General features: G+C 40.8%; 2 protein-coding genes across 2 annotated transcripts in view; both read left to right on the plus strand.

The window, feature by feature from the left end:
* arid2 (AT rich interactive domain 2 (ARID, RFX-like)) overlaps positions 1-3,982 on the plus strand; it is a 34,284-nt gene extending 30,302 nt beyond the window's left edge. Inside the window, exons 17-21 of the mRNA XM_044021419.1 lie at positions 1-139; positions 262-344; positions 891-1,014; positions 1,202-1,293; positions 2,334-3,982. Coding sequence (XP_043877354.1) covers positions 1-139; positions 262-344; positions 891-1,014; positions 1,202-1,293; positions 2,334-2,445 — 550 coding nt within the window. The 3' untranslated portion in view covers positions 2,446-3,982. The remainder of the gene's footprint in view (positions 140-261; positions 345-890; positions 1,015-1,201; positions 1,294-2,333) is intronic.
* A 2,158-nt stretch (positions 3,983-6,140) lies between these two features.
* On the plus strand, positions 6,141-21,449 carry scaf11 (SR-related CTD-associated factor 11). Its single transcript, XM_044021949.1, has 15 exons — positions 6,141-6,326; positions 11,061-11,104; positions 11,217-11,362; positions 11,613-11,696; positions 12,309-12,388; positions 12,563-12,642; positions 12,732-12,769; positions 12,850-12,923; positions 13,745-13,870; positions 15,226-15,326; positions 15,925-18,174; positions 18,621-18,952; positions 19,394-19,558; positions 19,636-19,755; positions 20,607-21,449. Exons 2-15 carry the CDS (start codon positions 11,089-11,091, stop codon positions 20,700-20,702), a joined length of 3,708 nt encoding a protein of 1,235 aa, XP_043877884.1. The 5' UTR covers positions 6,141-6,326; positions 11,061-11,088; the 3' UTR covers positions 20,703-21,449.
* The last annotated feature ends 576 nt before the right edge of the window (positions 21,450-22,025 follow it).

Here is a 22,025-nt window from a genome sequence, read left to right on the forward strand (position 1 = left end):
GTGGTTTGAAACACCGTCTCAGGTGTTTTACCACGCAGCAACGAAACATGGTGGGAAGGACATGTATGGAGGCCAGTGTCTGTGGGAAGGATGTGAACCTTTTCCTCGGCAGAGACTGTCCTTCATCACACATTTACAGGTAAGACTCCCTACTTTAAACTGCGGATGATGTTGACTGATTAGGACTTTTTTTTTTGTTTATTATTTATTTAAACAGTATAATACTGATTAACCTAAATGTGTCTGCTTTTGGTTTCCCAGGATAAACACTGTTCTCGAGAGGCTTTGCTGGCTGCACTCAAGCTAGAGGAACAGGCACAAAGTCCCAATCAGACTTCTTCCCAGTATGAACATCTTTCTAAATCTCAAATTACCTTTAGTTCTCGATTGATGCTGGTGTTTTGTATGTGCTTGTACCCTCGAAAGTAAATGAGAATCAATTAAACATTTCCAATAAAGTCTCCAGCCAGTAGTATTCCAATGTCTAATTAATTACCTTTACCCATAGAAGGTCACATTCAGAAGAACTGGAGGATTCTGTTCTGTCACACGATGCAGACATAGTCTGAATCAGATTATAGCATTTTAATAGGGTTTTCCCTGCAGTGAACTTGATGTCGATGAGTCATAATCAGAGTGTCTGTTTATTGGAGCCATGTAAATACAGTCCGATGAGTTATAAAGTAGCATACAGCAAACACTTGATTGGCTGGTTTTCATTTGAGTCCAGTGTGTAAACATGGACAATTTAACATGTTTAAACTGTAATTAAATGGAGATTGTTAGGGGGGTAATGGCAAATTAGCACAACTGTTGTTATATTAGGAAATGCAGCAACACCGATTCTGGGACAAATGGCACTGATCCTACGTGTGTTATTTGTTTTGAAGGACTCCTCCAGTGGCAGGTAGTTCTCCGGCACCACGAGCACCAAAAGCAATCGTCAATCATCCGAGTGCAGCTCTCATGGCCCTTCGCAGAGGCTCTCGAAACCTGGTCTTCAGGGACTTCACTGTGAGTAGAACTGGATCCACATTTCCCTGATTTACTTATTTATTTTTAACTAAAAAGTCACCCACACAATTACGACTGACTTCTGAAACTCTTGGCAAGTTGAGATGCTAAAAGCATACTTTGTTACCAAATTTTAATTTTCTATATAAGGTGAATTCATGATTATATTGTCTGTTCCCTGTCACAGGATGAGAAAGAGGGACCAGTAACCAAACACATACGACTAACTGCTGCCTTAACGTTGAAGAACATCGCCAAGCACTCGGACTGTGGTCGCATGTAAGTTTCTCACATGGTATTTGTTCGGTGGTAACAGAAAGGATGTCTATTTTAAAATATGAAAAATACTGCAACAGATGTTTCTTTGTGAAGCTTAAGTCCTGGGTCATACATTCCACTTTTCATGTCTACAGAAAGCCACTACACATTTCCATTCATACTACAATTATGGTTTCATGTAAATCCAGCATTCCATACATGCCATTTTACATCCCATTCCAGTCATGGCAATGTATTGCCAGGATTTTGCCCTCGTTTGCATGTACTTTGAGCACAGAAATGTACATGGCATGAGTACTGGTGGACCTCCTCACATTACTTTGAGCAAGTGTCTATGATTAGCATCATCTTCAATGTCAAGTGTCAACTGACAGCTATGTTGCCCAACATAATCTGAACTCTCATTTTGAAGCTTTGAGATACGCGATTTAGCCAGCACCATTTTGAGGTTTTGGAACAGGAAATTCAGATGTGACCTGCAGTGAGGCCCCATCAGACAATACCAGCTGCCATTCACACTGGTGTCAACCCAGATGTGCTGCACTTCAATGGGAACATAATTTCAAAGTTGACATCATGTTCTTTTGAAAGCCTGAAACTCTATTTAAAGTGACTTCGTATTACAACCTGTAGAGTCGCTCACTGGCGACTAAATAGTATAGTCCTACCTCCGGGTTGCTTTTAACCAGCAAACCAGAGTCCAATTTTTAATGTAGGATTTATTGTTTTGATCAAAACAAGAGCGCACCACCAACTGATGTTGAAAGTGTCATGGTACAGGGAGCACACACTGCACGGTCCATGCAGTCATTAAATATAGAGGTGCTTGTGTTTGCCCACAGATGGTGCATGACAACAATTGCATCAAATGGACCATAGCAGACTTCTGTGGTCACACTGATGCAAAATGTATGAGCCAGGCCAAACTGTTGAACTTTGTGGAAAGTGCCACAAGACATGATGAACCCCTCACATCCTTTGCTATTGTTTTTTTCCTCAACTTAAAGTTTGTACTTTTTTGTCCTCCTTTTGTCTCTCAGGTTGGTAAAGAGGCATGAGACGCACCTCTCTGTGCTCGCACTAAGTAACATGGAGGTTTCCACCACGCTCGCCAAATGCCTTTATGAACTGACACGCACGCTTCAGGCATAACGCCAAAAGGACAACTTTTTCAACCCCCTCAACCACGACCCCGTCCCTCTCCTGAGACGAGAGGGGGGAAAAGCCACCAGTGAGCCGTAGCGAGTCCATGTGGGGAGCAGAGGATAGGAACTGTAACAAAGACCCTCCTTCTGCTGCACCTGCCAACCCTCCCCTCAACCCCATTCACCTCCTTCCTTGGCCACCTGTGTTCAAAATGCCCCCTACACACACACACACACACATTAAAACAAACTGCCACGGGGTCTTCCACCAGCTGCCCACAAGGGGGAGCGCTTTACGACTGCTTCCCCAAGGGACTCGACAACGAAACCCCAAACACGAGCACATTTTTTTCAAGTTCTCTTTTTTCCTTTTTTTTTCTTTTCATTTTTCTCTCCTTGTTCCCGTTAACTGATGTGTACGTTGGAGTGAGTGGCTTTCGACTGAAGAGTACATGTGGGCAGGGGGGCGTGGAAGGGGCGGGGCCTATCGTTGGTGTCCCACAGGGTTGGGTGGAGGAGGACTCAGCTGGCAACTGGTGCAGAGAACTTTTTTTTTCTTTAGAAAATTGGTAGCTTGGTTTTCTTACTTGAGTCAATATATTTTCACTTATTTATTATTGAAATAAATACCATTACAATTAATGAAAAAGAATCTTGTAAATATGTTGTGAATATATATAAAGAAGATCCTCTTTCATGCCGATGCAGCCACTGGAGAACTTGCTCTGTGGAGTAATAGAAGCATTACTTTGGTAGGATTGAATAAACTAGTATGTTTTTGTTTTGTTTTTTTTGCTTTTTTATGATCCCTGGTCACTTGTATCTAATGTGATTCTATACTCAGCAGTGGATGAATGTACTTAAAAACCTGTAAATAATTCTGCAAAGGTACTGATGCTGTAAAGCTTAGGGATGGGGGAAAAACAGTTTTTTGTGGAACTGTGACATTTTTGTATTATAATACCTTGTAGAACTCATTTTGCTGGCTGAAAGAGTATGGAATAATATATCATGTCATTTTGTAGAAGAAAAAAAAATATTGAAGGTATTCTCTTTCCTTCCTCTTCCCTCTCACACTCTCCCCTCAACACGCACACACAAGTGACATATATCCACTGTAAGCGTTTTGTCATTGTACGGGCACAGTGCGCGTACCAAAATTCTTTTGTATTTGTAAATTGGTTTAAATACATGGAGTTTTTATACAGGTTTTCTCCTGTGTTCTTTGCTTTACGTGCAGGTATGATATTTTCTTCACTACTTTTTTCTATCTTAATATAGTGTGGAGTTTTATTGTACTATTTTTTCATTCTTAATACCATGCCACATTCCGGCTCACGTCCTCAGACTGTCCTCTCTACCGTGTGTTGTGTAACATTTATGACTGCCTGTCGTATTAGCATCTGACCGGGGCGACCCAACCATCCTCATTTCTGCGGTGTCAGTAGGATGTGTGACTATACATAGACCTAACAGTCTGTTAGAGATTGGCTTTATTTACTTTGGTGACTGTTTATAGTTTTTAAATAAAACACTGAACATTTTGCTTTTGGTTTTTCACTTGCTCCTTTCATTTTTCCCCCACTAGGTTCTCCCATTTTCGTCAATGCACATTGAGCAGTAAATGTAGAGCAGATCATGTATATGTTCCTGTGCAGCAAGCTCAGATGATTGGAAAACATCTATATCAGGGATTTGATGAAAGAAAAATAAATTTGTTTGTTGAGCTGTTTAACACTTTAACACTTTGTGTTGTGATTGAATTGAATAAAAGGATGTAATTCATTACTGCCAACTGTAGCCAAATTGATAAATGTGTAAAAACAAGATGGCAAGATAACATTTAAAACTGTAAAAGAAAATATATGTTGTTGGCTTAAATGATATCCAATATATAACAAGTTTATATAGGCTAAAAAAATAAAGGTAACCAAAGTATAGCTGGTGCCAGATTGTTTTAAGTACAGGACTAAAACCAGCTGAAATGCTTAATAAATTAAACTAAATTGAGAAAAAACTACTAAGTGGAGTCCAGTAGCGTCATGGATACAGTTGTTAAAATAGCTGAAATGAACTGATAAGAGCTGGACTGTTAGTGTAATCAATAGCTGAAGTCGTGCTACAGATGAATGTTTGTAAGCAAATAAATCCCAAATAAAGTATTTACTGATTTGAAATGTATAATTCCCTGGCAACAAAATCATGTAACATCCATCAATGGAAACATGAGTTGCCGAACCATCGAGGGCTGGATTCAAAGACGCTGTGTTCCCTTAATTATGAACTTGCCACACATTGAAGACTGAAAATATCCACTTTAACATAGGTATTCTATTTAAAACAGTTTAGTTTAGAGGACCAGTATTTCACTGTACTCTGCTTTAAATAAAGACGTGACTGCATGTCTTTGGTTTTGATATTGCGAATTCAGTTTTCATGGTTTGCACTGAGAACCTCAAACACGTCTTCATGTCTGATAGAAACTAACAATCTATTTACTGGCAACCTCGGCCCCTTATTCTGCTCAACCACTGCACTCTTGCCTTGCTCCTTTCAACGCATAATTGAATTGTTAAAGACTTGCTGAGCGCTCCACTTCCCACCTCCTCTCAAACATGTTAAGTGCTTTCTTTACTGCAATGACCAAAAGGGGAGACCTTTTGTTGGTGGTTAAAGTATTATCTGAAGTGTTTGTGTTAGATTATTTTAGATTGTAGTGCTCAATTTAACCTCCATGTCTTTCATTATGTTGCAGGTTCTGTAGCCATTGGAGGCCAAAGAACGTTACCATGATGATGCCTGTGTGGACTTGAATCAATCACTCTCTCCTGAGTAAAAAGGCACACACAGCTTGTGATATTTTGTGTCGGCTAAATGTTGGCCTCTCCTGTGTGCCCACTCTCGCTTTGACTTATGTTGTGTCTGTGATGGTCATTGAACTCATCAGTGTTCACTAAGTGATTCACTGAATACATTACTCATGTTTCACTTGTAAGATTTGATCCAGTGTGCTGTTTCTGCTGCGCTGACGTGAAAGTACATGATAAACAAAAAGTGGAAGTTGACTACATAAGCATTAAATATGGAGCAATAAAAGTGACAATCATAAAATGAAATGTGTACAAGAAAACAAAGTTATTAAAAAGGGTAGATTAAAAGCTTGATATATTTTTTGTCTGTTAATCATATGGTGAGAGATCACCAGAAATCTGTGCAGCCAGTGGCTGATATGGTGCTAGTTTTCTATTTATATGTGTATTCATTTATATTTTGACTGATATGTTTGGCCATTTAACTTTTTTTCATTAACCAACATACACAAAACATAAACTTTTATTTTACAATACTTATAGTCTCAATCTGCATTTTGTATCTGCATTGCATGTTCAGTGCATATTTTAAATAAAAGATAATTTACTATAAATTGTCTATGAAACTGAACAGCATTTATGGAGGTTATAAATAATAAGTGGCCAGTGCAAAGTATTTTAAAAATGTTTTAAAATTTTACCAACAAAATTAATCACAAAATTCATTTGTCCACCTATAATTTACATAGTAACATATTTAAGTTTAAAAATATAAATTGAATTTACAGATAAAAAAGATTCCAAATGTGTGCAGATAACTTCAGCTGTTTGTTGTTTTTATTATCATCAGATGGACAAATCCGCTCTGCAATACCCGGCGGCGCATGTTGGTGTCGCCAGCTGCACGGACTCTCTGCCGGACTGTGAGACATGTGGCTGAGACTTTCTGAAAGCTCCACTGCGTTTTTAGCCAGAAACACTTCCCAGATAGTGCGAGTCGTCAACATTTTCATAGCAGGGATTTGGACGGTTAAAACATAATTTAAAAGGTGCAGACCAGCCGCAGTTGCACTAAAAGGTGAGTAACAATTGTCGCTGCTGGCTAACAGGAGCTAATAGCTAGCAAGCTAAAAGCGACGTAGGCAGGTGCTGTTGTTCAAGGCAGCTAGCTTTCAGCTAAATTCGCTTAGCCAACCAGCTAACTCATGACCTTCAGTGTAATCGCCGCTGCTAATATTAGACGCTATTTAGCCGTGTTTGCTTCCGTGCTAACTACAACCAGCTAGCGCTTAGGTTGCGGTGTTTTTAGCTAGCAGTAGCTGTCTGGTAAAGCAACAACAACCATGTTGTCACCGTCGTGTTGGCACTGGTTGGCCAAGTTGGTGCTAATATTCTGCCCTCAGGAACCAGGCCGTATCTGCCCCAAACAACTATCGATACACACGAACTCAGCTGCTATTTACTAACAACAGTCACGCTATCTGATATAAGTTAACACAATGCTCGTAATCCACCGTTAGGCCAGAGCTCAGTTGATGATTTCAAAATAACAAGTTATCCGGTAGTGTTAAATGGATAGCTAAAGTCCATCGAATAACTGAGTGAGATGACAGATTGAGCACAAGGCTAGAGACTGATGGCTTGTGTTGACTTGGTTTATTTTAAGTGTTTTGAAATGAGACCCGTTGGTCTCTCTCCCTTTGCAGTGGCTGTGATTTGAGTCTGTTGTGTAGATTTCACTTGGACAAATTTCAAAACAATTAAAGTGGACTAAACCACCAAATCAGTCATGGGAGGAAGTCTCGGGCAAAGGACCAATCTGCTCATTGTTTGCTCGCTGCAGAGGCCTGATGGCGTGCAAGACTTATGTTACTTCAACTATGACAGTGAAGGTGAATGATGAGTGTGCAGTCTGGATTAAAGAATCCTAAAATCACAACTAATCAGAACACTCAGGTCTTACCCGATCCCCAACGTTGTCAGCTATTGTTGGTTCAGTAAAATTAGTTTTAAATGGAAAACTGTTTCTCTTTCACTTGTAGAATGTGCTGCATCACAAGAAAGATTCAGACTGCAACACTGAACATTACTCCAACAATATTTATGCACCAATTTATCTTTTTATGTGTTAGAACATGCTTTTCTGCACAACTTCTTTATGCTTTAAATGTAATACATTTTGACATAGTTATAATCTTATTCACAACAGCACAGCAGCAACACAAAATGACAAGAAGCTGTAATTTGAATTTAGATTATCACAGATGCATCTATCAGATACCATACTCAAATATTATATCATCAGCTACATTATCATGTGATGGCCATGGTTTGATTTTGTGGCCATTCATTCATTCTTATGTTTTTATCTTATTTACATACCATTTGCTGAGACACCTTAGTTTGACAGTAAGTGATGCTGACATTTTTAAATTCCCGTCTCATTCATATTTAGGGTTGTGCCCAAATGCACTGCTGTGCTTTTACAATAAAATTTAGTAAGGATAAAGATAATTTAAACAAGGTGGAAAAGGAATCTGAACTCCTGTTTTGAAGCCTTGAGATTCAAGATTTGGCAGAGTTATTACCTGCGCCTGCTGTCCGTCACACGTGTGCACTTATATGAGCTATATAATATATTATGTATTATTTACAAAATTGATGTGTGCATTGGAACACCTCTGGTCTTACAAGTCTCACATTGGGGATTTTGTAATTGTTTTTTTACATCTACATTTTCAATATGATTTGGAAGCCATGATATTACTGACAAACATGTTAATGGGAGTCGTGTGACAATTGAATGTCACATAGATTTTTATTGTTTAATTTATAGGTTAATAGTAGAAAAGATACAGTTGCATATGTTATGCAATATTTTTTCACTCTGTGAGGAGTGACAATGATGGGGTAAGCACACACTTACCCCATCAATAAACACATTCAGTTCATTAGTATATTACCTTCCTCCATTACTGAATTATGTGACTAGCTCAGTTGCTTTTTATGATCAGTCCTTCACTGTAACAAAGCAAGTCATGTTGATTTGTTATGATTTTTTAAGTGTTACTCAGAAGGGAAATGTGGTTATATACGTTCTTCACAAACATTCTTAATGCCGTTGACCAGTCACAGTTACTGAACTGTTCATATGGTATCTTTGTTGCTTGTTTTGTCAGCCTTTGCACATCAGCCAAGGTTGTGATGTAAAAATAATGAAAATGTACTTACTGTATACTACTGTAGCTGTGACTCACACTGCGACTAAATGTTGGAGAGGACCTACAATGTAGTTTATGCAATAAAAAGAGACGGTATATTGAATGTTAGCAGATGTAGGGCATCAATATTTATTCATCCAAAATTTTAACATGATTCCTATTGAAGTGTACAGTCACTTTAGACTGAATAAAGGTCATTAAAGGTGAAATTGTTCAAATGAAGGAAACACATGGTATTACCTTGACGAAGATGCACTTATTGTTGGGTAGTTGGATTTGCATCTTTGTTAACAGGTGATACCACTATCATTTCCTCCTCATCTTTGCATATCCTGCCACAATTAAATATACGTTTAATGCCAGTTATCACACGTATATGTAAAGAGGCTGCTGTGCAAGTTGAAAAAAAATCCTGACTGGCTTTGCAAGTGTGCCTCATACTGTAGATACCCAGATACGTTCAAGTTGCTCACAGCTTATGCACACTCAGTACTTTGGCTGTTTGAGACACATTGGCACAAAGTGATTCAGCTGCTTTTGTGAGGCAGAAAGTATTATCTGCTGTGTGTGCATGTGGCACTGAAATCTGGGTTTTGCAGAACTATGCATGTTAGCATTTATCAGTTAATCAGTTCCACCCAACAACCATTTTTTCTGCTTACTGCAGGTGCCATTTGCAGGAAGCTAAGGAAGATAACACACCCTTAACTCTCCTGTCACAGTGTCCATTTCTATCTTGAATTTTTAACGGAATAGCAGAGCTTATTGTTTCTTAGTGTAGGGATGCACTCTGAAACCCAGAATTAAATGTACCCTGGGGCAAAATAATTAAAGACTGTAAAATGAACAAGCTTAACTAGATTTACTATTTGTCATGATAAGTGTGCCTACACCTGAATACAGTGTAACCACTTTGCCAATGCTTGTTGAGGTGCATTTTTGAATTGCAAGGGCAAGCATGTGCAATGTGCAAACATGTATTTGTTTAGTCAAGTACCTAGAGACAGAGACATTTACAATTTACCACATTTACCACTGCCCCACTCATAGTTCATGTGTCATTGCCCAAGGTATTTTATAACATATATCTGAGGAGCCTGGAGTGTACACTAAGACATGGGTTTATAGTGTAGAGTCAATAGTCGGCTTATTCCTGAGTGTGTTCATAAATTCATTCAGAAACGGTCAGTGCATTGTTAGTACTGCTGTTAAGAGATTCTGTTTCAGTTTCAGGTCACCCGGTGCAGGGGCCTGATTTTGAAAATCAATGACAGTAAAAGTCTAAAGCTGTGTAGAATCTAGGGATGGGAACGACACAGCATTTTGAGAGTCGATTGTCGAGGTCCACGTGTTGAATTTTTGACGATGTGTCAGCCTTTTTTTTTTTAACAGCACCAGCAATGCGGAGGGTGGAAAATATTCTACAGATGCGCAGATCGTCTAGGTCAACTTATTTCTGCCTGATGAAAAATAATGTCAGATTTCAGATCTAGTCAATATGTTAACCCACATTTTTTGTTAACCCTATTTATTAATTTCTTTGTTTATTTCAACCGTGACCCGCCAGCAATTCATCCAAATATTCTTTTTTTTTTTCAAGCTATCCACTCATCTCTAATAGGTGAAATTATCTTACCATTTCTGAGCCTGGTTCTGTCAGATTTCTTCCTGTTAAGAGGGATTTTTTTTTCTCTCCACTGATGCCTAGTGCTTACTCATTGTGTGAACTGTTGGGTTTCTCTGCTCTCCTTGATGTTGTCTATGTACAGTGCCTTGAGATAATGTATGTTATGGCGCTATACAAATAAAATTTAATTGAATTGAATTTCACCTACTTTTTGACCCAAACACGGCATGTCCACGTGTTTGGGAAGAAGGCTAGTGCGCAGTGTAGTCACTATTGGCACGGATGTGGCAGGGATGCATAGGTAGGCTTTTGCCAGACGGCTCAGGTTTTTGAACCTGTGCTCGTTAAGTGTCCACCAGAATGCAGGACTTGACTGGGTGAGATGCCATATTCATTTGTGTAGCGCACGTTATGATGATTTGAATAGGCAATATAATATCTTGAAAGACAAAATGTAATTCACAAGTACACTGAAAATCCCAGACGCCCCTCCCCCCCGACATTTTAACTCGATTGTCGGAAAAAGTCTCATCCCTACTAAAATATATATAAATACATATGTATATGTATATGTCCACAACCATAGCACAAACCATAGTGTGCAATTGTACTTAGTAAATGCAGGAGGAACTTTTCTCACAAGATTTTATTCTGAGCCAGAACTCCACAAAGCCTCCCTCATGTAGGCTTGCATCTCTGCGGCTGCCTTTGTACACAACAGAGACCTGTACACATGGGGGTCGCAGGGGGTGCTGTGCCAATCTCAGCTAACATAGTGCGATAGGTGGGGTACACGTTGGACAGATAGCCAGTTCAAACAGAAAATAACAGCTCGAATGTACACATATTGAAATAAAATGTTTAATTTCAAATAAAAGATGACAGTCCTAAATATGTATCATGCTGCAGTTATAGTTTCTCGTTCAACTTGTTCCTAATCTCCTCCTTCTTTTCTCTGTTGTAGTGGTGATCGGGACAGCCCAGGGCCAGACATGACTGGACCTGAAAGTAGTTATCCATTTTTATGATCCATGATTTCTAAATTCAATTGATCTTATTAGAAAATATTTCTTAATATTTGTTTTGTAAATACAATATCACGTCTTCTGTATTTTTTTAGGTGGTCAGGGCCCGTCAGATGGGGCAGATACTGAGGAGGCGGAGAAGTGTCCGATCTGTTTGGGCATCCTGGCTGGAGGCGAGCTTGCCATGCCTGACAGCTGCTGCCACGTCTTCTGCCTCAGATGCCTTCTCACATGGGCAGAGGTAACTCTCAGTGCTGCTATGCATGTGAAGTACAGTGGTGTGTGTTTGGACTAATGAAATGGCAGAGACTTTGTTTCTTTCACTGTTTATTAGACTATGACCATGTGCTTCTAATAATGACATGAATAAATCTTCATCTGTCAAAGTTATGCTCACATGAATACATACCCATGAATTTACTTCTACTCAGATCGAAACCACAAATTTAACTCCAAAGTGCTTTAAGTAATTGGTATCTCTTATTTTGAAGTTACAGATGGCTCCTTCCTGTCCAGTAGACAGAAGACCTTTCTCTCATGTTTACAGATGGGATGGGAATCTCCGCTGTGTGCAGGTGAGTCTTTATTATACCAGCGTTTTGTTTTCTCTTTGAAATGCAGCCATGACATCCTCAAAAAAACAAACAAAGCAGGTCATTAGCTGTTAGGGTTGTCAGTTTTTTCGAAGTGTCTGTCGACCCCGTTACCTTTTAACTAAGCTCTAAGCTAACAGATTTGTTCAGTACCATACGAACTATAGTGCTGAACCAGAAATACCTCAACACAACCACTTTCAGATGCTTTAGTGCTTTAATTGTCTGCTTTGGAGCTTGTCGTATTGTTTTAGATTGATCTCTTTTGTCTACGTCTGTTGAGCAAAGTGAGCAAGGATATAGGTCAAGCTGGACTTACAGCTTCACAGAGTCTGTGTGTTTGTAGGCTGTATATTTTAAACTTGAATAGATTTTTATGGTTTTAATTTGAACTTTCCCAAACGTTCGAATCGATATCCCAGTTTTGGCTTAAAAGATGACAGCCCTATTAACTGCTGGTCTAGTTTTGTAATCCAAAACATTTCAAAGAAATTTTACAATAAGTTTAGCAAATGTTGTGATATATCTTTGAGCTCTCACATACACATGTTTTTACCATAAAATGCACATTGCTTTTGTCATTGCTGTTTTAAGGTTCCTGTGACGAAGCAAACAACTCAACCTGAAGCTGACAATTGTTGCTGTAGAAATCCTGAACAAAAAGTCTGTCTCAAGTGAGTGTTGAAATGTTTTGTAATTAAAGGATCATAAGGGCTTACAGAAAGTGAAGAAATGTTATGAAACTATTTGATCAGTCACTATCAGGGAAAAGTACTTGAGTTTGAGTATGAAATCATGTTTTGCAAAAGCAATCCCAGAACAATTATAATTTTATTGTCTTTTTTTAGAAACAAATCTGCCAGAAGATTAAGATGGCAAAAATCTGAGAGGACAGCAGATGCCAAAACAAAAGGACTTGTGAGGAAATGTAAGTTACAAACCCATTTAACCTTAAGAAATCTGTGACCCACTCCATTTCCTCAGCGAGGTCTAATGTTATGTAAATGTACGTTGCAGGTAATGATGAGGACCCCTCCTCTTTGAGCAGAAAAAAGGTTAATTCTCTAATGTGCCCATTGTTTGGTATTAGCTTTAATATAATGCTAAATCTCATCAGTTTCTGATTCCTCTTCAGGTGAGAGGGACAGAGTGCTGTGCTTGGTCATCGTCTCCCTGTGTCTCAATAACAACCACATCAACACAGGACATGTAAGGCATACATCCTTCAATGAGTTTTTAAATTCTAGTAAATTATGACATGTACAGTAATACATTGATAATGTTTTCTTGAAAAAATCGACTAATGTCCTGTAGTGTGACAAGTAACTGTTATAAGTTGGTTATAAGCTAGTTGTAAAATGGTCATAATAGTCTGGTTTATAATGAAATCAACAGATCAGGAGAATCTATGATTACTGGTCTGTAGAGGAGAAGTGTAGCATGTAATTTCCTTTCACATAAGGAAAAATAAACATTTACCCTTAGAGAAAATTACATCTCTTTGACAAAAATTGGGTTGTTGTTTTTTTTTTTTTTAGAAGGAATTTATTAAATTTGTCACAGTCTGCTGTAAGCTGGCAACAAAATATGTTAAACATGATACATCACCAGTGTGTGAAATCCATATCAGCTTTTGCTTTAATTTTTACCCTTTTTACGATTCAATGTTTTTATTTCAAAATCATAAATTTCATCTTCTTGCTCTTTGTACTCCTATGTTAAGCTTTTATGTTTGTAATGGTTAATGACTAGTGTGGATAGTTACTGGCCTACTGGGATTACTTTGATCCCTGCATATTTATAATAACTATTATTGTACTACCTACTTAAATATTATTTCTATGTTGCTCTGTACTGTGGCGGAAAAACATCATTATATTTTAAGAAGGCCACCTGCTGGTTTGCATGGTACACTACGTCCAAAGATCTTTCCTTGCAGTTTGAGCATACTGTTAAATATTGTCCATATAGTCCTCTGCACATTTGGTAGGTGCTTCATAAAATAATAAATTGTTTTTATTATCCTGCAGTGCGGAGCCTGTTTGGATGACAGAGGACATACCTTATGACACTGATTTTGCCAAGTGCAAACCCCAGATGCAGGGCTGTCCATGGCTGTCCTCTTCTGCTGCCATCCCTGCTAATGGCACCTCAAGGTAATAAATAAACCCCACCTGACTGCCATTACGACTTTATTTTCCCAACTTGCAAGCCTCATCATCTCCCCCGTGCACCACAGAATACATTTAACAGCTGTTTTCACAGGCTGTGGGGACTCTTTAAACATGATGACTAAACTGAAATTGATGTTTCGAAATCCAAGTTCAGAGCATTTCTTTCTTTTGTGTGCAACATTGATCCGAATAATTTCTGCTGTGGCTATAGCAGTACCATGTCTTATCATTCACAGTAATACTGGTATCAATTTTTGCATGATATCTTAATATCTCATCGAACATATCAGACAACGAGGGTGCATGCCCCCATCTGGTGTAGACAGACAAGCCTTTTTTTCCCCTGCGAACCGCTCCTGCACTGTGCACTTCGCCGTCTCCTAGCGGGCTCTCCGTATCCAACGTAGCCTGGATCATTTCTCTATACGCTGCTTTAACTCAAGCATCCAAATAATAATCTTCATGACGAGGCTCGAGTACAGTCGCGATGAAGTGCAGGGGATCCTGGTAGATCTTATTAAAACGTGTTGACAGACTCATAAGAGTGCACTTTTCATTGTTTTCACTCCGTGGTCTGTCTCAACCTCTTTGTGTAGAAGACGCTTTAGTGCTGCAATTAAGAGAATGCATCAGATGAACTAATCTCTTTATTTAGCTGCTCAAAAGGGGCGAGAATTGAGAATCTTCTCCATTAAGAACCACTGGTGTGAAGTGAATGATAATCTGCAATGCAGCCAAGTTTCGCTTTTGTGCAGAGACTTTCCAGTATTTAATAGGTGCTGTTTCACCGTTTACTCACATCTTGTTATATTGGTGTTCCAAACTAGTCTTGGACAAACTCTAACCGGGAATGGACAGGTGCGTGCTGGCCACAGTTTTTGCATGTGTCATCACAACATCCTGTTTCGGTGTTAAAAGTCTTTCGGCCAAAAATGTCTTTTTTGGCCATTTTCAGCTGAAATTTTTTGGTGGCTGAATTTTCTGTGCATCTCTAGAACATAATGTTGAGGAGGAACAGCTATGAGATGCATTTAAGAAACCCCATAACACAAAATAAATACTACACTGGCTGACCTCGATTCCTGTCTGATCTGATCTCATACTGTAGACACTACAAAACATGATTCTCCATCCTCTGGACTGTGGTGTTTGTGCATGACTCGTGCCAATTATCATTGCAGTAAAACCAAGTTCACCCAATCAGATAATGAAGGGTCATGATCTTTAATTCTTACAAGCAAAAATTTTTTTTTTGTTCGAACAAAATCAAGGTCAGGTCTAATTAAGTCACTGATGGGAAATCTGACGGTTATTTGTTACCATTTTGTGTTTTGTAGGCAGAATTTCTATCCAGCCAGTTGCAGCCAAACTTTGTTTCCCTTTGGACTCAGCCCACCTTCCTTCACCCCCAGCTCACCCTTGGGCTCTGGGCATTTTGGTGAGTCACATCTGACACCTTTGGAGTTGAATGTGTTACTAATAGATTGTAAGATTGTCTTAATGAATGTCATTGGAAAAACTTTGGTTTTTCATTTAAGTGCATGGTTTAGTGTTTTTTTGTTTTTTTTGAGACACGGTGGAAATCTTTTGTGTAATTAATGATTAGTTGCTAAAGTTGGTAAACCCAAATACATTTTTTTTGGATGTATTCTGAGTGAAGTGTCTTCCCTCACAGATGATTTTTCGTGGAGCACAGACACCCTCAAAACATGTCTACTACAATCTGTGAAAGTTTCCATCACCAAAAAATAACAAGATGCTTGCTGAATGTTAAATGCACTTCAACTGCCTGTCAGTCGTGTGCATATTCTTTTAATTTGGAGAGTTAGAAAAATTTGGCTAGTTAAGAAGTTAGTCTGTTATGCAAATGTCTATCATGAATTGAAGTTTTCACATGTGCACACAAACTATTTACAATACCCTATATTTGCATAGTGCCATAGACTGGCTTAAAGGAGACACAGACGACAGGCTGTGCTGAGAAAATCATTGATGGGTCTGTAAATACAATTACTGATGTAGTTTTTCTCCCACAGTATTTGAGGGTGTCGTCTGTGCCATCACATGTCCCAAAGGGGGAGAGAAGAGAGGCAGCCGAGCCTCAACCTCCAAAACTTCCACCAAAGAGGCTGATTCTTTACCAACCAGAAGATCTGGACGCAACAGCAAAACTCTGGAAGAGACTCCGGCATCTGACCCATCACCACCTCAATCAAGTTCATCAGACTCTGATTCATCGACCAACCAGTCCGCCAAGCCGACTAAAACTTCTCAAGCACCAGCCAAGAGGAAGGGCAAACAGGTAATAAACCGAAAGGCGAGTGGCAAGCGGAAAGCCCAAACAAGAAAAAAACGCTCTTCCCAACTTGTTAGCAGCCCAGCAGCAAGTGAAGAGGAGGAAGAGGACGATGGAGGTGACAATATGGAGGAGGAAAAAATAGATAATGAGCAGGACACAAATGAATCCGAGCAGCAGCAATCTGATGCTGAAGGAAGCCTTACTGCAGATCAGGACCGTTGTAACAGTCCTGATATGGGAGAAAGTTCAGGACTTTTGAGTAATGATATGGGACAAGACACTGATGAGACCCAGGAACCACCCAATGAACAAGATATTAAGCCAGAAGAAGATGACAAGGACCCGTCCTGTCTCTCAGATTCGCCCGCTCATAGCCCTAATTCATGCTCTGAAAGCAGTCAGGACAAAATAGAGGAGGAGGAGGACGACGACGAAGAAGAGGAGGAGCCGCCAGCCAGTCCCTTTGCATCTGGAGACAAGGACTCTGAGAAAAGAGCCTCTCCATCACCCCCTGATTCTGAACATGCTCTGCTGGAAGACCTGATGTCTCCCCATTGTGATGAGCACACAGATCCGGATGTTGACATGGTCGTTTGTGCAGAGTCAGATGAAGCAGATAATGAAGAATCTTTGCAAGAAGTGGAAGCCAAATCATGCGAAAACTTGGTCCAGACTGGCTCCCCTCCTGCTGGTGAGTTGGAGGAATGTGTAACTGACCCAGAAACAAAAGCTGCTGAGGACGGCGATACAAAGTGGGCCGAATCAGAGGAACCTTCAGTAGCTGATGGTTCTGTAGAAAGCATGGAAAACCATCCATCTACAGATGACACTAACGTTGTCCCCATGGACTGCAGTTCACCCACAAGTGAGCATGGTGACAGTGCCACTTTGGAATTGTCGAAGGAGAATGCTGATTCAGCTGCTGTAGGATCCCCTCCTTCAGAGAGCCAGGTCACCCAGGACGAGAACTACAAGGGCCAACCTGAGAGGGAAAAGAGCCAGGAGAGGAAGAATGGCAGGCAGCGACGCTCCCGCTTCCACTCCCCAACTTCCACTTGGTCACCTAAGAAAGACTCTACGCGAGAGCCATCCAGGCGCTCACACTCAAGAGAGCGAGATGACAGCCCACCCTCTAGCCGCTCTTCACGAGCTCGCAGCAGAGACCGAGACCGAGACAGAGACCGGGGCCGTGATCGTGACCGGGACTGTGATGGAGAGAAAGACTATTCTAGGAGGGAGCGTAGTCGTGAGAGGAGGAGAAGACGATCAAGGAGTCGCTCTAGATCCAGGTCCCGATCTCGGTCTAGGTCTCGATCCAGAACAAGGTCTCACAGACGGGGTCCCAGCCCTGAATATCCAACATCCAGAGAGCAGTCTCCGCAGAGGAGGGAGCGTCGAGGTGGGTGGAGGTCAGGTCAGGGCAGTGGGTCTGGTGGTGAGGGACGGAGGTATCACGGAGGCGCTGGCCGCTTTGAAAATGGTGTGCCTTCTGAAGGTTCCCCAGATCGCCAGGGCTGGTCAGAAAATCCTGACTGGGTCACAGAAAAGACTAGTGAAGCTGAGAACAAGACCCGGGACCTTGGCTTTAGTGGTGGCTCACGCTGGGAAGACAACCGTGGTGGGAGTAAGGGAGAGTCACGTGGCCGGGGTGGCAGAGGTGCAGGTCGTGGTAGTAATAGGAGCTTTTACTCCCAGCAGGAAGAGACCTCAGACAACCGCTGGCAGCCCAGAAACAACTTCTCAGGTACAGGCAACAATTCAGGGAATGACGCATACAGTCGCTTCAATGAAAACAGGGGTGGTGGCCGGAGGAAAGAGTCAGATCCAAGTGACTCTATGCTCGACCGCTCTGGATGGTCCTCGGCATCCAGCTGGGCTGTCAGGAGGAAACTACCTGCTGACGTTCAGGACTATTACTCCAAGAAGGAGAGAGGTGGACCGGGAGGCTGGAACCGAGTAGAGGAAGAGCAACCAGCTGCAGTAGCAGGTGAATTCTCTTCAGTTTCTCTTATTACTGTCAAAACTTTCTGTTAAATTCTTACTTGTCAGAAACACTACTGTTGCTGTTTGAGAAAATGAGGATGTTTAAAAAGAGCCCGACTTGAATCCACGCTTTCCTCAGACCCAACTGGTATATTTGATACTAGAAGAAAATATAAATGTAATGCTATATTGCAAATGGGACCATGCACAAAAAGTGAAAGACCCTTTGAAGGTCTTGTTTTACTTGCATTACTTGTTTGAATCTCCATGTTCTGCTTGAACACCTTCTCTCAAGTGCACATTTTATTAATGAATGAATGGATGAATTGAAATATATCTGTGCTTATACAAATACACCGTCCTCTGAATCAACCGTCAAACTTCAAACATTACTGTAACGCACTGTTACTGCCAAACACTGCCCTAAATGTTCATTTCTTTCATTTGCAGATCCCCCTAAAAGTGAGCCCCCTCCCCAGGCAGTCCCAGGTAACGCTCCGGTGCCTGTGATGAACGTGGTTCCTCCTCATCCTCCTCAGCTGAATGTTCTTCACCATCACTACCCCATGCAGGGCCCACGAGGAGCCCTGCCTGTCAGCCTGCAGCCTGCTGCACCGTACGCAATGCCTCCTCCAGTCCCTGTGCATCTCCACCCTGCTGTGCCACTGCTTCAGGTGCCTGCTGTCGGCGCTCAGGGCCTCCCACCTCCTCCCCCACCGCCTCCACCCATGCAGCATGGCAGCCTGACTGCAGCAGCCCAGCCTGATCCCCACATGACTCAGGTATGGTAAATTGTGGTGAATTGACTATATGCCACTTCCTGGTTTTCAGTCAGCCAGCCCAACTATTTCCGGTGAGCTGTCAGCCAAACATGCGGATACGTGTTACCAAGAGTATTTACACAGAGGGATCCTCCAGTGATCTGCTGTTGTCCCCTTAAAATGTTTCATTTTATGCCATGTTGAATCCCTTGGAGCTAACTACTGAAATAACTACTTAAAAATTAAGGGTTGGAGCTACAGTATATCGCTAACGTTACCTTAAAAAGTCCAAGTTTCCCATTACTGATGACTGACCGGAAGTTACGGGAGCTGGCTTATATTTTAGCGCAAGTAGTAGGTGACGCTCAGTGCATAAGGTCCATTCAACATTTTAAAATACACGAGTGCTGTATGTAAACGTACTTTTCCACAAATGTGTTTTTAAATCCTGGTTTTCCGTAGATGGTGGGCACCATGGTGGGTTATGGCAAACCTGCCCTGCTCCCCACTCCTACCAAAGCTGGTGGAGTGACCCAGGGACAGATGGCACTCAGCCAAGTGCTACCATCCTCTACAACTCAGTATGGTCATCACAAGGCTCAACCCGACAGCTCTAAAAAAGAAAAGGTAACTTTGAAGTAATGGCGTATTTTTCTGTCCTTATTTTCATCCTCGAGACATCTAACATCCTCTCACTGTTCTAGAAACAACAGATTCAAGAGAGAGCTGTAAATGAAGTGAAGACAGCCATTAAACCTTACTACCAAAAGAAGGAAATCACCAAGGAGGAGTACAAGGAGATTGTGCGCAAGGCAGTAGAGAAGGTGAGCACTTGCAAAAATTACATTTGCTCCACCCGTGAAATTCAAACATATCCTGCGCCTTCTCATCCTGCAGGGCTGTGTCTGAAAATGTGTTAAATAAAAATATTGCTGTTTAACTGAATGTTATGTCCAAATGGGGTCACAGTAAGGATTCATTTGCTATCGTTTGTGTGCAGTTTTCTTATGGATGAATATATGAACCAATTTCACTATTAACCATAGTTAAAAACATCATGATTGTGTAAGCATAAAAACTTAAGTCATTTTTCTATGAACAACAGTAGCACAGTTTCTGCAGGTGTAACTGGCAGACTGCAGGCAAAACATAAGTATGGTCCACCAACAAGACAATAACAAGATAATAATGTAAACCAACAGCAGCAAAGCAGGAAAAGGAGCGTTGCACTTAAGTCTCTCCATAATGACATGTAATCTTTCAAATGACAGTGCATTATAATCATAAAACAGTAAAGCAGTTTTTTTCCCCCTCAATAATCATGCAATCAAAATATGATTGTCTTGACATGTTATTTTCTAGAAATGTGTCAGAATGATCATCACCACTGCTCACTCCATCTGCCTGTTTAGCGTTGTGCATGTAATGACAGTAACTGCCATCAGGTGGAGCTGAAAAGACGAAATTGAGATGGAGATTGTGAGTAAGTTGTATACGCAGAGGCAACAATCACTTTGAAATGTTTACTCTTTCTTATGTCGTCCATTTTCTTTCTTGATCACTCTAACGTCCACTTGGGATTTCATATTTTCATAATGTCCCACATGTGGTCACTTTACACCCTTGTTTGTTTGTTTGTTTGTTTGACCCTTCGCTGTATTTTTTTTCTCCTCAGGTGTGTCACAGCAAGAGCGGTGAGGTGAACACCAACAAGGTGGCCAACCTGGTGAAGGCCTACGTGGACAAATACAAGCACGCTCGCAAGAAGTGACCACCGGCTGTGCTGACGGCACAGCAACGCCCTCAGTGACCCATTCAGCTGCTCAAGTGCAATTTCCTCAAGCTGGAATTTGGCCTCCAAACTGAAAGTTGTTGGAGAGCCGGCATTTTCATTTTTTTGATATCTGTACCTTTTATTGAACGATGAAGATTTTTTTCTATAGATTTTCATATTTTGCTAGGAAAGAATGACCCAATCAGAAATTATAATGCAAGAGCCCTTTATTTTGCATAGATCATGTGGCTTGGGAACTACTGTAAGGAGCGCAGGGTGGGTGGGGGGGTGATACTTGTGATGCAACGCTCATTGAACAACATTAGCTCCTGTATTAGATTGCCTCTCCCAGGGTGCTGGCTGGTACGAAAGATTTCTCCTCCATGGCAGCCTGATCACATAGCTTATTAACAGAATATTGTCAATGTTCTTTTTTTTTTTTTGTTAAATATATCATATTTCAGAGAAAAATGCTAGTTTAACAAAAGGTGCGTTGTCTCGATTAATCTGTTGCCCAATCATGGGCTGGAATCTGATGAGTGTGAATATAATTTTGATTTGGTGGACGAAGTGCTAAATGGAATGGCCAGTCAGCAGTGACTGTGTGGTGCAGGTCCTGGGGGAGGGGCTAATCAGATGAAACTGACCCCAACATCCTGCCTCAATGTGTAATAAATGTCAGTGCAAGAACATGAACTGTGCAAAGTGTCCAGAGAGTAGTAAAATAAATTAGCTGCTTCCTGATGTTCTTTGTGTTTGTCAGAGGAAAACACCTCCTTCTCTCCCTCATTGAGTGACTGGCACCTTTTCTTTTTGTCTCCATCTTGGAGTCGAGCTGTTTGCTCAGTTGCATCTCTCAACAGTCACCGTACAAACAGTGGCTGGTACCATGATGTGTGTCCATTTCTGTATACAGTTTGTCTGCCTGTAAAAGGTCCAGTGTGTAACATTTGGAAGGGTCTAGTGTGTAATTGCTTTAAAATAATGTTTTCATAGTCTTGGGAAGGGGATGGGGGTGGAGATGTCATCCATTTCTTCTAATCTGCAGTCTCACCACTAGATGTCACTAATTCTTACACACTGGGCCTTTAAACCATGATGGCTCTTTGATAGAATATCCAATGAAATAACAACCAGGCATCAAATGAAACCATGAAACAGAATGTTTCAGCGTTGCAGTAGATAAGTACACAATAAACTTTGTTGTGATAAAGTAACAGTAAAATATTCAATTTAGTTCCTTTTTTTTTGATTGGGCCCAAATACACTCTGTGCATATATATAGTGTTGATTTGACACAAGAGTTGAATACACTGTGAA

Source organism: Solea senegalensis, linkage group LG3 (assembly GCF_019176455.1).
Source record: "Solea senegalensis isolate Sse05_10M linkage group LG3, IFAPA_SoseM_1, whole genome shotgun sequence".
In the NCBI taxonomy this organism is placed as follows: Eukaryota; Metazoa; Chordata; class Actinopteri; order Pleuronectiformes; family Soleidae; genus Solea; species Solea senegalensis.